This window comes from Schistocerca piceifrons, chromosome 8, assembly GCF_021461385.2.
Source record: "Schistocerca piceifrons isolate TAMUIC-IGC-003096 chromosome 8, iqSchPice1.1, whole genome shotgun sequence".
Classification (NCBI taxonomy): domain Eukaryota; kingdom Metazoa; phylum Arthropoda; class Insecta; order Orthoptera; family Acrididae; genus Schistocerca; species Schistocerca piceifrons.
The window spans coordinates 217,735,752-217,752,320 of NC_060145.1; the positions used below are offsets into that span (position 1 = coordinate 217,735,752).

Genomic DNA, 16,569 nt, shown 5'->3' on the forward strand with positions numbered 1-16,569 from the left:
GTCGCTACAAAGTGGACCGGAAACGTTTATGCTTCCCTGGAGAGGCGACATCTAGAACGACAGACCAATTGATTCCTTATGACTGTAGACACACTTTCTAACTGTCTACTCCGTGAATGGGAGACTTAAGCCTTGCGCATAGTGTATTTCGCTAATCTTGTGGCGACATTGACCGTTCGGCTGCTTGACGCAGGTCACGCTTCTGACGCCTAGATCAAATACTAACACACAGTCTCAATTAGTCCTGCTGACAGCTAAAGATATGGTATTGTAAAAGATACAGCGCTGGAATATTTTACGGCATTGATATTATCGAATACTTTAAACTCGAGAGCATAGAAGAAGAAAAACTATTTTTCCCCAATGTGATGCCTTTCTGGTTACTCGATCAATCTATCCAATGCACCACAGAAGACACGAATTTGTGGGTGTGGGTTTTTCTAAATAAGGGGGGCTCTCCGCTTGACTCAGTAATATAGCACTTTATTTTGATGATTCAGTTACAGAGGTACATTTACTTATTAGTTATTATCAATGTGGCAGACAGAAGATACAGAACAACCTGAAGCACACACTATAAATAGCAAGACCATATACAGGGTGAGTCACCTAACGTTACCGCTGGATATATTTCGTAAACCAGATCAAATACTGAGGAATCGATTCCACAGACCGAACGTGAGGAGAGGGGTTAGTGTAATTGGTTAATACAAACCATAAAAAAATGCTCGGAAGTATGTTTTTTAACACAAACCTACGTTTTTTAAATGGAACCCCGTTAGTTTTGTTAGCACATCTGAACATATAATCAAATACGTAATCAGTGCCGTTTGTTGCATTGTAAAATGTTAATTACATCCGGAGGTATTGTAACCTAAAGTTGATGCTTGAGTACCACTCCTCCGCTGGTCGATCGTGTGTATCGGAGAGCACCGAATTACGTAGGGATCCAAAGGGAACGGTGATGGACCTTAGGTACAGAAGAGACTGGAACAGCACGTTATGTCCACATGCTAACACCTTTTTATTGGTCTTTTTCAGTGACGCACATGTACATTACCGTGAGGGGTGAGGTACACGTACACACGTGGTTTCCATTTTCAATTACTGAGTGGAACAGAGTGTGTCCCGACATGTCAGGCCAATAGATGTTAAATGTATTGGCCATTATTTGCTGCACACAATTGCAATCTCTGGCGTAATGAATGTCGTACACGCCGCAGTACATCTGGTGTTATGCCGCCGCAGGCTGCCACAATACGTTGTTTCACATCCTCTGGGGTTGTAGGCACATCACGGTACACATTCTCCTTTAACGTAGCCCACAGAAAGAAGTCCAGAGGTGTAAGATAAGGAGACCGGGCTGGAAAATTTATGCGTCCTTCACGTCCTATGAAACGCCCGTCGAACGTGTACCTCACCCCTCATAGTAATGTACATGTGCGTCAGTGAAAAAGACCAATAAAAAGGTGTTAGCATGTGGACGTAACGTGCTGTTCCAGTCTCTTCTGTACCTAAGGTCCATCACCGTTCCCTTTGGATCCCTACGTAATTCGGTGCTCTCCGATACACACGATCGAACAGCGGAGGAGTGGTACTCAAGCGTCAACTTTAGGTTACAATATCTCCGGATGTAATTAACATTTTACAATGCAACAAAGGGCACTGATTCCGTATTTGTTTATATGTTCAGATGTGCTAACAAAACTAACGGGGTTCCATTTCAAAAAACGTAGGTTTGTGTTAAAAAACATACTTCCGTGCATTTTTTATGGTTTGTATTAACCAATTACACTAGCCCATCTCCTCACGTTCGGTCTGTGGAATCGATTCGTCAGTATTTGATGTGGTTTACGAAATATATCCAGCGGTAACGTTAGGTGACTCACCCTGTATATTTTTATTGGAACTGCACACTCTGGAACAAGTCTAAATTTCTCTTCATGGATTTGTACCAAATTCAACAGTTGTTTCTGCGTTGTTAGTTGTGGCGCGCAAAACGAATTTGCAGCTTTCATCCTTAGGCCTTCCTTTCTCCCACGAAGAATTGCAACCTGCATCCTATCAACAGAGTTGCTGTTAGTGAAAGAGAGGACAGTTCGGAAACTACGACATGAACCGTATGCATACTCCAAATATGCTAACAGCTCACTGACGGGCCGAACCTAAGAGAACGTTTGTAGAAAGTAAATCTTCAAGGCCTCTCTGCAGGGTTTTTACGCAAGACATAACCATACACTGCTGTGTTACGTCAACAAGTCTCTGACATGTACAGCCTGTAACAGGTCTTCAGGGACCTTTCCTTCTTTGCCCTCCTTTTCAGACACGCATTGCGAGTCATAGGAGACAAGTTAACAGACGACACCCGGTCGTGGGAGACACAAGCATCGAAATAAGTGACGTGACACACTACACTACCGCCATTGTGATAGAGTCAAGATATGGTCGGTCGGCAACGATTTCTGCACAAACTAACAATTTAACGCAGTAACGGAAATGTAAATTTGCATGTGCGAGGTCTATTCAAAAATTCCTGTACATTCGTAATTTCGCGCCTGTGATGCACTGGAGCGAAATGCGGTTCGCATTCTTACACGCGCCTGGGTGTTTAATGTGCAACTGCTGGAAGTTTCATCGTTGTATGCGAATTTCGAGATGGCAAAGTTACAGGAGCAGCGCTTCTGCATTAAGTTTTGCGTGAAATTCAGGAAAACCTTTACAGAGACATACCAGATGATGCAGGAAGCCTATAGTGATGAGTGCTTAAGCCGTACTCGGTGTTACGAATGGTTCAAACAGTTTAAAGATGGCCGGACGGAAGTTGAAGATAACCCACGTTCAGGACGCCCTTCGACGTCTACTGACGACGCTCATGCCAGGAACGTCAACGAAATTGTGCGTGCCAATCAAAGACTGATTGTCCGATAGATTGCAGAAGAATGTAACATTTCAGTTGGATCAAGTCATGAAATCTTGGAATGCATCGTGTTGGCACCACGTTCGTCCCAAGGCTCATGAGTCAAGACCAGAAAGACCTTCTCCTTGCAGTCTGTGAAGAGCATTTGGATGGCGCAAATGAGAATGAGATGTTCCTTAAGAAAATCGTAGCCGGTGACGAGACATGGGTCTACGGCTATGATGTTGAGGCTGAGGTTCAGTCTTAACAATGGATCGGGAAAGGTTTTCGAAGACCAAAAACAGCTCATCAGGTCAGGTCAAATGTCAAAGCCATGCTGATAATTTTCTTTGACTTTCAAGCATTAGTTCATCACGAATTCGTGCCTCAGGGACAAAATGTTAACCGACGCTACTATCCGGAGGTGTTGCGACGTCTGCGCGAAAATGTGAGAACGAAAGGACCTGAAATATGGCGAGACAGTTCATGGCTCTTGAATCACGATAACGCATCCGCACACGTTCATCCATGTTGATGCGTGACTATTGCACAAAAAGCGAAATCCCTCTGCTGCCTCATTCTCCGTCTCTCCAGACTTGGCCCCTGTGAACTTTTTTTATTTCCAAAGTTGAAAACCCCATTGAATGGACGAAGACTTGCAACGATAAACGAGATAAAAGAAAATTCGGAGATGGTACTTCGCGCGATCCAACAAGAGGCGTACCATGACTGCTTCTGTAAATGGAAACGGCGTTGGGAGCGGTATATCAACTGTGGAGCTGAGTATTGCGAAGGAGACTATGTGCAATAAGTAAATGGCAAGCGTAAAAAAATTTTGTGGACAAAGTTCCGGAATTTTCCGAACAGACCTCGTACATCGCAATATCGACTACCACAGACTATGGGTAACCTGACGGGGGTGGGGGGGGGGGGGGGGGGGAGGGGGGGGGGAAGTGGCATTTGTGCCTCAGTCACAACAAGCGGAAGAAGTTTTTTTTATAACTTAAACTAATCAAAAATTGTCTTCACTGTACAATGAATGAAGATTTGTTAGCCCGCTGACCATTTCAGTAGCTGAAAGAAAAGTTTCAAATAAAATAGATTTCGACGACGTTATTGATAATTACAGTAGAATAAAGACTTGAAAACATGTGCTACAATAATATCCGTGGTATCTACTATCTAATACTAAGATACGAAACAGATATCATAATTCTACAAGCTTTGTTTCCAGACATACAGAATGAATCGTGATTTTCTTATTCCATACTTAGTTATTTCTTTGCACTCTGCCTGATGGTTGCTGCGCTCAATGCTGATTCGTATTCTAAATTTCTCACCTATATATTTAGGTATGTACACCTCCTGAAAAAGATGCAACACCCTGAAGGACAAACTCATGTTATTGTTTTATGGACAAGTGAGGTGGCAGATGGCTCAATGGCTCACCGTTGCAGGATCATACGATCATAAATTCAGGACAATTGAAACACATGTGTCACAGAAAAAGGTCCCCAAACAGTCACATCAATACACAGTGTGGACACCCCCTCCCCCCTCTGTGTCGGCAACTCAAGCGTGTAGGCTGAAGTGCAAATGATCATAAAGATGCCGAATGGCATCCTGTGATAGATTGTCCCAAGCGTCTTTCGCCTTTTGTTACAATTCGGCAATTGTTCTTGCAGGCTCTGGACAAAGATTAAGTTCACGCTTCATCATGTTCCATACATTTTCTATTGGCGAGAGATCTGGTGATCGTGCTGTTCAGGGCAGTGCTTGTACAACACGGAGAGCACATTGCCTTGCAGCAGCCATATGTGGATGTGCGTTATCCTGCTGAAGAAATACATCGCTTTACTGTGGTAGAACTGGCAGGAACACAGGGGTCTTCAGTGCAGTGGGCATTGGTTACTTTACCCTGCAGAAACACCAGATATGACATTGAGTTGTAACTGATGGCTTCCACGCCATCAAGCCAGGGATGGGACATGTGTGTTGTGAGAAAATGAACTCTGGACTAGACAACTCACCAGATCTATGCCGTACACATGTACGTCCATCGGTCACATACAGACAGAACCTACTATTATCATGAAGTCAACAGAGCGTCATTCCATTCTCCAGCAACTGTTTTATGTCGCCAGATAACCATGCTTGGCAGTGTCGGACATCTGTGGTAATCAGCCCACAGGCACAGGTGACCTTAATCCTGCTGCAAACAGACGGTTCCAAATGACGCGTGATGACATAGCAGGTGCAATATGTGTCCAGATTTCGTCCCTGGATGATGTTCGGCCAGCCACCGCTCCTTGCACAATGTGTCAATTTTGACGTGCACCTGTTCTACACTGATGTCCAGAATCAGGTCTACAAATGTGGGAATGTTCTACAGACTCCTGTTGAAAGCAGAGTCACACCACAGATACATTGCGCCCAACATGTCCTGCAAACCGTGGATACGTTCCATCCCGTTCCTGCACGCTGACAATGCGACCCCGCTCTGAAACCGTTTAAACAGGAGTACATACTCGTCGGTGGTGCATGGTTGTACCCAAGAATGAGTGTTGTTAACGATCTTCACCTCTAAATGCAGCTCAGCTACTGCCTGCGCAGCAAAAACAGAGGATGCACAGACAGGCTTCCCGAGCGCCATCTGATTGCCAATGACCGTAACAAATGAATCACAATTACTACGACCCCTCAGTATTCGCATACTACTGAGGACAGTCCTTGATGGTTTTACATTTTCTTTCCAGAAGTGTATATTACAATTACTACAGTGTAGAGTACACACATTATAAATATCTGGTATTTTTCTCAGCCATCACATCTACACTACTGGCCATTAAAATTGCTACACCAAAAAGAAATGCAGATGATAAACGGGTATTCATTGGACAAATATATTATACTGGAACTGACATATCATTACATTTTCACGCAATTTGGGTGCATAGATCCCGAGAAATCAGTACCCAGAACAACCACCTCTGGCCGTAATAACGGCCTTGATACGCCTGGGCATTGAATCAAACAGAGCTTGGATGGCGTGTACAGGTACAGCAGCCCATGCAGCTTCAACACGATACCACAGTTCATCAAGAGTAGTGACTGGCGTATTGTGACGAGCCAGTTGCTCGGCCGCCATTGACCAGACGTTTTCAATTGGTGAAAGATCTGGAGAATGTGTTGGCCAGGGCAGCAGTCGAACATTTTCTGTATCCAGAAACGCCCGTACAGGACCAGCAACATGCGGTCGTGCATTATCCTGCTGGAATGTAGGGTTTCGCAGGGATCGAATGAAGGGTAGAGCCACGGGTCGTAACACATCTGAACTGTAACGACCACTGTTCAAAGTGCCATCAATGCGAACAAGTGGTGACCGAGACGTGCAACCAATGGCACCGCATACCACACGCCGGGTGATACGCTAGTATGGCGATGACGAATACACGCTTCCAATGTGCGTTCACTGCGATGTCGGCGAACACGGATGCGACCATCATGATGCTGTAAACAGAACCTGGATTCATCTGAAAAAATGACGTTTTGCCGTTCCTGACCCCAGGTTCGTCGCTGAGTACACCATCGCAAGCGCTCCTGTCTGTGATTCAGCGTCAAGGGTAACCGCAGCCATGGTCTCCGAGCTGATAGTCCATGCTGCTGCAAACGTTGTCGAACTGTTCGTGCAGATGGTTGTTGTCTTGCAAACGTCCCCATCTGTTGACTCAGGGATCGAGACGTGGCTGCACGATCCGTTACAGCCATGCAGATAAGATGCCTGTCATCTCGACTGCTTGTGATACGAGGCCGTTGGGATCCAGCACGGCGTTCCGTATTACCCTTCTGAACCCACCGATTTCATATTCTGCTAAGAGTCATTGGATCTCGACCAACGCGAGCAACAATGTCGCGATACGATAAACCGCAATCGCGATAGGCTACAATCCGACCTTTATCGAAGTTGGAAACGTGATGGTACGCATTTCTCCTCCTTACACGAGGCATCACAACAACGTTTCACCAGGCAACGCCGGTCAACTGCTGTTTGTGTATGAGAAATCGGTTGGGAACTTTCCTCATGTCAGCACGTTGTAGGTGTCGCCAACCTTGTGTGAATGCTCTGAAAAGCTAATCATTTGCATATCACAGCATCTTCTTCCTGTCTGTTAAATTTCACGTCTGTAGTACGTCATCTTCGTGGTGTAGCAATTTTAATGGCCAATAGTGTATGTTAATCATTTTTTTTTACAAAATGTAAATACAAAAACATTAGTTTCTAAGCAGTCGGGGGCCTCATTTAGTTTCACCGCCCGGTCTCCGAAGGGCTTAATCCACCACTGTGACTACTACGGTCGCAGGTTCGAATCCTGCCTCGGGCATGGATGTGTGTGATGTCCTTAGGTTAGTTAGGTTTAAGTAGTTCTAAGTTCTAGGGGACTGATGACCACAGATGTTAAGTCCCATAGTGCTCAGAGCCATTTGAACCATTTTGAACCAACACTGTGAGTAACAGCTGACAATATTTTTATTCCAGGTCTAAGACGTTGATATCAATTGTAAAGCTGTTTTTAGCAACACAGAAGGTACACAAAGTCTGTTCAAAATATACTAAACGTTGATTTATTCACGTAAACGAGAGAAACAGAACAGCGCCATCCAGCAGAGATGCATTGGGGCCAGTGACCTCTAGGCAGATGTTACTAGCTGGGGACACTCACCAAAATGCAACGGTTTTTCCCCGTGCGGAATAATGTAACTAAGTAATATATATTGCTTTGTTATTGTAACGAAATTCTGGGTCACCTTCTGCAATTACACAGCTTCACTTTCGTCTTCCCTTTTATACAACAGAAACTCTTAACTGTCTAGAATTCAGCTTAGGTTACACAATAAAAGGAATGTTCAACTCTCTGGAATGCAGGAGGTTGGCGTAGGTTATCTTTAGTCCGAAATATTCCTAAAAATTATTAATAAAATGATATTTATTTAATATGAAGAAATACTCAACTTAAATGTTGCTTTTTCTTGTGAGTGTTCGGTGCAATTAGGCGCTTCAAATTATGACAAACCCTCTAAAGCATTAAATTCCTGCCACTGTGGCTCTGAGTGATGCCTACGTAGAGTCCAGAATTGGCCAAGGGAGCCTAAGTCTTGGAGACAATAGACGAACACTGCAGCTTGGACACTCAGCGGTAACTGGAGGCTGTACATGACTCGAGGCACTGAAGAGAATTGTCCACCATAACTCAGTGCTCCAATATTTAATGAGGCGTTGAGCAACCACTATCCACATATGTGATGCTCTTTGGTTGTCAGCTGTGACCCCTGCCGGACCTCGGTATAGTTCGTAGAGCCAACCCATACAGCTGCTGTACTATGACAAAAAAATTGTAAGGATCAGCCTTATAATAGATAAGCACATCCACACGGATGGTCTTTCTTGGCTCTTTATGGTCTTCTGTTGGGCAGTGAGTAACTCTTCAGGCACACACATTTGAGTACCCCAACTGGTGGACGAGTGTGTCTGCAATTAACAGAGATGTCCAGTTTTGCAGCGAGGTCTTTGTGATCTGTTGACCACCTTGAGTGAAAGTGTCTCCACATTCCAACGTTACAGGAGTCACATCTGTGTAAAGCCAGCCGGTGTGTGCAAGATCGGACAGTTTTGCGTAACCTTGTTGCAATGAGGAGAGGTGCTTTGCCCAACGACTTGCTGTGCTTTTGTTCCCTGGTAGATCTCTGTAAACAAGCGCCTATGAATATCTGCAATGCTCTGGTTTTCGCTCTAAAGAAGCTCAATGACAACTCCCTGCTTGCAATACATCTTTGTTACAGATGCCATTTTGAAGGCCACACATAGTGCCGCCACCAATCGAAACTTCATGACACTATAGGGGCTGAACCAGGAATCTTCCACGATGTTCCACAACAAATTCAGCATTTTTTCAACTGAAATTGACCAGGAAACGCCTCTCATAATTTTCTGTGCCTTACCGCTCTAGTATTGCTCTAGGATTGCTGTATGAGTGGCTGTTGCGCCTGAAAAAGACAAGAAATCCTCTCCTTCTTGGCAGTTGCACAGTTCACAATAAACCATCACCTCTATATAGTAATAAAGTACATGTTTTTCCTGCTAACACAATTTAAAAATTGCAACTGCATGACCTGGCTATAACTCAGAATTTTAAATCGTCGTATCACAAATAAGTTGTGGTGATGGCACTGAAAAGCACTGAAGATGATCAACGGCCCAACATAAGTTTTGGAAGTCATTACCATGGCTGATAAAACATGGAAGAATGTTACCCTGATGACAATTTCGATACGTCTGAAGAAATGTGTAGGTCCATTAAGCAAGCAGCCACAGAAATATCTGCAATGACAGCAGAGTGGTGAATTGGACTCAGATTTCCATAATACCTGGGGCCTTCTTCACGACTAAGGAGAAAATGTGACAAAAGGTGATTTCATACATTTTGTTGATCATGTGGAAGTCTGTGATGCCCTATTGCTATGCAAAAATTTCTTCAGTCAATTATTGGCATGAATGAAGATAATAAAGGAGAAGAAGAAGGAGAAACAGAGCGAATTTCACCTGTGACTTCTTTCGAAGTCTTCATTGGATACATTGTGCACGCACATCCTTAGAGCAAAAGTATATGTACCTTTGGCTTTGGTCACAGTGGAAAATGTGCTCCACCAAGTACATTGCAGTAAAAGAAAGATGATTGTGTTCTTTCCCAAATAAAACTGAAATTGTCTTGTGTATTTTTGGGAATTTGTGTGTTGACATCAATAAAAATTAATAAAACTGATTAACAAAATAAACTTCCTTTGGAGTTTAACTGTTGCTTTGTAAAGAAATACAAATGTTATTTAAACTACAGTACCAGTGATATCTGTTAACTTTAATTTTGGTGGAGATACCTTTGCTTTGACTTTCTCTTGATTCCTCCTAGATCGCTCAAACTGCCATTAAACTGAACTCTCAATTTGTGATCTCAACTAAACATTTACAGAAGTGAAACATTCCTAACTTGCAACTGCTGGCCCTCAGAAGCTAGTTATGGAATGTTTGCATTTAGCTTTAATCTGGTTTTTTAAACTGTTTTTAAGTGGTAGACACAATGCTGCATTTAGTTCACACCCTTTGACATTTATTTTCACTCCTGATAGCACGATTATCAGCTTGTCTATAAGAATTCATGAAGAACATTAATCATAGGTTAGCACTTCCACTAGCATTCTGACAGTGGCAGAACTTTTACAGTAGATTTTTACAAGCGGATTCTGATTCTATGACTCATGCCAGCTCAAAGAACTTTTACAAAGATATTCATATTGGCACTGAATGACATATAAATGTGAATGCTGTGATGTTAATCAGATGATTACAAGGTGCAAACTCACTCGATTATTGCCTCATGGTTCTATATAGGTATAGATGACAGTATGAATATTTAGTGAAATCAGTAACTATTTATTAGTTTATAATAATACAAAGGTCAACTCAAATCATGTTTAGTGTGGATGTCAATCTAGTGCACCAGGCAATAATTTGGATTAAATGTTTATCAGGCAGCTGTAAAATTAGGAAAGTTACATCAAATATTTGTTATCACCAAGCTTAATGTAAAATTAAAAGGTTCACAACTTTCTTAATTTATTTGGATTCTTAATTAACTCATTTATCTGGTAACCAAATTTATTTTTCAAGTCAATAAAATTAGAGCAACAAGAATGACATCAGTCCTTGAAATTAAAAGAACTCAAAGTTGAAATAGCAAAAGTATCTTCTGGGAAGTGGAAGTTATAACTACAAATAACTTTTTCAATATAAAGTTTTGTGGTGAAAATTAAATGTTTTCTAAAAGGAGTAACTGTAGGGCTTTATTTTTCAAACAATTAGCTAATTGCTCTTTGGAAATCTTAACTCCATCTGTTCTACAGAGGTTGAAAATGCTAAACAGCCATTTAAATACTCTGTTTTCAGATAAACCAATTCTCATGGTGTTGGAAATCTCAGAGGTGAATAATAAAAGATAAAGTTTTATAAATGTTTTCCTATTTTAGAAATTACTTATTTCACATAACTATAGCATGTGCATCACATACACACTGATGATAAAAAGAAATAAAACAATTATGTATTTAAGAAGTTTAATTGTAGCAAGTGGAAGCAGCCTTACAGTAACCAAAACTTAAACGTTTAAGGTAGTTGAAACTGACATTGATAAATATATTGAGATCTTTGATAATGATGTGTTACTACAACATACAAATTAATTATTTGAACGAAAAAAATCCATTTTTGACAGAATAATATAATTGGATGGACAAGAAATCTACTCACCAAGCAAAAGAAGGTTGGAAATAGGCAAGCTTTCAGAGCCAATGGCTCTTTCTTCAGGCAGAAGGGTTCAAGGGGGAGGAAGAGGGGTGAAGGAAAATGACTGGAGATGTCTAAGACAAGGGGTAGATTTCAGGGAAGTCACCCAGAACCATGGGTCAGGGGAGACTTACCACATGGGATGAGATGGAAAGACTGACTGCTGGGGACTGTATCGAATGAGATTTGAAAACCTGGGAGTTTAAAGATGGGAGACAGGGTAATAAGAGTGAAAAGCTATGTACATTGTACAGGGGGGGTGACAGCGAAAAATAGTTGTATAAGAGAATGAAACATGTATGGAACTAAAATGGAGTGAAGAAAAATGTAGTTACTGCAAAGAAATGCTGATACAGAAGAAATTAATGTAAATTAAGGCCAGGTGGGTGGCAAGAAACAAGGACATGTTGTAGCACTAGTTCCCACCTGTGAAGTTCTGAGAAACTGGTGTCTGGGGCAAGAATTCAGATGGGGCATGTGGTGAAACAAGTTCTGAGGTCACAATTGTCATATTGTAGAGCATGCTCTGCAACAGGATCTTGCCCGTGTGTATACTGGCAACACACAGTATCCTGACAATTCTGACCTCAGCACCTGTTTCACCGCACATGCCATTTGGATTCTTGCCCCAGACACCAGTTTCTCAGAACTCTGCAGGTAACTTTATTAATGAATGCTTTGTATTTTCCATTTGAGTCAGAAGTATTGTAAACATCTATCCAGTTCATGTCTTTGAGCAAATTCTTGAATTTCTCAATTCTCAACTTATTTATTACCTTCCTGTGCTAAGATTTAATAGATTTTATATCCTGACAAGTTTCAACCCTTAACACAGGATGCTGCATGTAATGACCAGATAGCTCATTTGCTACTCGTTTTGTTACATGACTTTTTCCCCTAGATTTGTCCACAAAGATATTATCAATAGCAGTCTCAGAGCTTTTACATATCCTAGATGCAAAGTTCATAGTAGGAACTAAATTGAATGATAGTGTTACTGGTTGCAATAATTGTTCACTAACATAGCTGTTCAGTAAATCCACATTCAGATCACCAGCAACCACTAATTCCTTGTTTTTTACCATGAGATGGGACAACCGAGCTTCCAGCCTTTTCATGAAGAGGTTAAAATTTCCTGAAGGTGATCTGTATATACCTACTATTATAAATGACTCATTATGAAATACTACTTGTGCTGCACAAGCTTCTAAGTGCTGCTCTGAGCAAAATTTATTTATATCAATATTCTTGAAATCAAAACAGTTTCTGACAAATATTACAACCCCTCCTTTCTCCATATTTTCTCTATAGAAGTAAGAGGCTAACTGGAAGCCTGTAACATTTAACACATTTATTTATTTATTTATTTTTATTTATTTATTGTATTTTTTTGCATGGAGACACAAACTGGTGTCTTTTGCAAACGTCATCCATACCAATGATCACATGATGACAGTATCATCTATACCAATGATCCCATGATGACAGTATCATGGTCCAACTTCATGTTGTTCACATATATACACATCATCATCTGATGTGAAACAAAAAAACAGTAATCACTGAGGACTGAACCCTAAAACTTGATATTTTTAACCATTTACCTGCATAACCCCCATACCACACTCATGTTGATCTGCTACTCAGAACATACATGAAGAAGAGAATTGTTCCTCACTGATACAAGGTGTACAACTTTGCTTCCACCATTTGCCAATAGGTGGCGACAACAGTGAGAAGCAGTTGTAAGAAACAGATCACAGATGTCAGGCAGTTAGCTTGGACTCAGTCAACATAACCTCATTCAAACTTTAGTTGATTTGTGTCTGCATCATAAAGTTGTTCTTGATTGAAAATGTCAGACTCAAGAAGAATTGGCACAATTAGTGGGAGTGACACAGCAAGCCATTTCAAACCATCTCAAGGCTATGGGCATGATTCAGAAAGAAGGAACTTGGGTCCCATGTGAGCTGAAATCAAGAGACGTTGAATGGCATTTGTGTATTTATGATCAGTTTGTGCATTGCATTGCGACAGGGACAAAAAATGGGTTCATTACAATAACCCTAAACTCAAAAAATCATTGGGGTATCCCAGCCAGGCTTCCATGTTGATGGTCAAACCGGATATTCACAGCTCCAAGATTTGGTGGGAAAAGCTAGATGTTGTGTACTGTGAGGTGTTTAAACCAAGTGAAACAATCACAGGTGTTCATTATTGAATGCAATTAATGCATTTGAGCAAAGCATTAAAAGACAAATTGCTGCAATACAGCAAGAGGCATGATAAAGTGATATTGCAGCATGACAATGCTCAACCCCACGTTGCAAAAAAGGTTGAAACGTACTTGGAAACATTAAAATGGGAAGCCTTACCCCACCTGCCATATTCTCCAGACATTGCTCCCTCTGACTATCACTTATTTGGATCAATGGTGCATGGCCTGGCTGACCAAGACTTCCAATCTTATGAAGAAGTCACAAATTGGATCGATTCATGGATCGCTTCAAAAGATGAACAATTTTTTCGACACGTGATTTGTACACTTCCTGAAAGATGGGAGAAAGTAGCGACCAGTGATGGAAAATACTTTGAATGATACGTGTGTAACCAATTTGTTTCATTAATGCTTCAAATGTTGGGGAAAAAAGGGTGGATGCAAAGTTGTACACCTCATACATCTACATACCATTGCACCTTTATGGCTTACAGCTGATACTGAAAGAAAGTCCCATGAAGTAATTTTAAAGACAGTGATTTGAAATATGAATGGAGAAAAGTGTGTGTATATAATGATGTCATGTCCACTACACTGACAGTCATGTATTTACTATTTTTTTAAATATATTTTGTGCCTTAATGTCATGTTTTGTGGAAAAGTGAATTATTTTTCCCCCTCTGTTGGTCTCATTATGTGTGCACCTCATGTGTGTATGTATATTTATAACTTTTTCTTTTCTTTGTGTATTGTGCCCTTCTGTCATGAACATACATAGCCATTTTATATGCAAAATATATAAATATGTATCACTTGATGGACTAAATGCAACATAAATTTCTCTTGCTGCTTCACAAACAAATAAGTACAAGAAAAAATTATAAGATTACACAAAGAACAAAATAAAATTCTGATAAAGAACAAAATAAATTTCTAACATTTTATATATAACGGAAAAAGCTGAAACAGACATCATCAGAAAATGTTTACATGTGTCTTTGTTTTTCTGCTAACTAAAAAGTAAAACAAGTCTAGGAGTTGAGAAATTTTGTGAGCTGTTGAAGGTAACAGGAAAAAAAATAAAATAAAATGAATGTCAGATCAAAGACATTGCTTCAATGAGTCAAATAATACAAATGCTCAAAAGGGTTCTTTAATAGTGCTGATAACAGTTTCTGCATTGTGTTTCACAGAATATGTTAACAAGACCACTTTATTTTTATGAGCGTCTTACTTGGTGTTTATTTCCTTTCTTTAACCAGTGAATCAAAAGTGCACAGCTTCATCTCAGTGCCTGTGCATTTGCAATGTAACACATTCACTTCCCTGTTAGATGAGATGAAGAGGAAATAACAGTGTATCCATGGCTAGCTGGACCAGGACTATGGACCTTAACAGTTATTAAAGAACTTTTTTAGCAATAAAACCAAAACAAGGAAGTCTCACTTGCAGGATGTCAATAAACATTGGGTATTGTTTCTAAGCTGGTACATTAACCATAGAAATTTAAAGTTATTTAAACTTCCTCTCTAGCTTCTTTTCCAGTTCTTGTGATATAATGCTTTATAACAGTATCTCTCTGTTTCAGGTTCCGATGCACTGATTATTCCCCAGGAGCTACCGTCAATATTGTCACTAATTTATTCCAACCTTCCTCCACTGAAAAAAGGTAAATATCAATGCACTTTAGCCTAAAGTTATTGATCCAAATGGATTTCTCTTTGAAAATACCTTGATTTCTCATACTTTTATTTTGTACTTTGCCTGCATTTTAAATACTCATGCAAGTGTGTTAATATATCATACTTGCTGCTTTCTTTAAATTAGCAAGTACAGTTGTTCACAAGAAGAAGAGCAAATTCTAAGAGGTGTGTGAGGAGTGGAGCAAGTAAGCTCTTTCCACCAACTCCCTGCATAGAGGCTCCTGAGGGGAGAGGGGCAGAACTAGTGGAACAAGCTACGCTAACATCAATCATCGCTGGCAAAAAGAAAAATTGCATTCACGTACTATTTGCACTTGAGGTGGCACTGATAGTTATCTATTAGCCTCCACCAAACAGCTGTCAACTGATACATATAGCGTGTCTACAAAAAGTAAAATTGAGACAGGGGCACAATAAAAGCTTACAAGATTAGTGAAACAGAAATTGGTAGATTCATGTTGAATGATGGTGCTTGTGGTTACTAATTCCACATCAGTTTTCATAGACAGTTCAGAACTGAAAAGAACCAGTAGTAAAACTTACACTGCGGCAATAAAAATAGAATGAGTAAATTGCCGTTTTGAGAACTACGGCTGTAATACTGTGAGGTTTGTAACTGAAACAACAACCAGCCATAAGTATGGTTTAAAAAGGTTTCTTTGATTAAAATAAACCTTTGTAAATCATAATTGCAGCTGGTTACTGTTTCAGTTATAAGCCCTATACAGTGAATAAAATTTTGAACATTTATTCACTTATGTAATGCTAAATTGTGTGTACACTCAAATCTCCATGACTAAGTTTCTTGTACTCATGTCCCTACATGGCACTAGAGGATTACAAATAGGTAAACTATCAAAGCAAAGCATAAATACAATGCTGCTTCTGCAGTAATAATCCTACAAGATTCTATCACTGAAATGTGTTGAGTAAGCCCACATCCTCTTAGAAAACACCGAAAAATTATTAATGAGAGATGCATGAAGGAAGTTGCTACTGCCCAGTTCAGCATTACTGGTATTAATATCATTTCATCTATTGCAAGTTCGAAGACACTGCCATGCCTCCAGTAATTTTCTCCCAGTTGCTGGACCTTCCAGCTGTACTCTTCCCAGTCATAAGCAGTTACTGATAGAAGGCATTCACTTGCAATCTTAAGCAGATTGTCTTTGAACAAGTCCCCTTAAATGCTGCACACCTTAAACAACTGAATTATTGTTGCCCATGCCAGTTCTACTGCATCCAAATCACAATTACAGAGTGGCAAGCAGAAAACTATGTGGCCTTCCTCTTTTGCCATCTAATCAATCACATATGTTTTTCAGCAGGTCTATGTTCTTGAATTAAAGTGAACAGAGCT

At 40.5% G+C, this 16,569-nt stretch overlaps 1 protein-coding gene across 2 annotated transcripts in view; it reads left to right on the top strand.

The window, feature by feature from the left end:
• Window positions 1-16,569, top strand: part of LOC124712032 — a 157,316-nt gene that overhangs the window by 121,911 nt on the left and 18,836 nt on the right. For both annotated transcript variants that reach the window (XM_047242324.1, XM_047242325.1), the window contains exon 2: window positions 15,095-15,175. In XM_047242324.1, coding sequence (XP_047098280.1) covers window positions 15,095-15,175 — 81 coding nt within the window. The remainder of the gene's footprint in view (window positions 1-15,094; window positions 15,176-16,569) is intronic.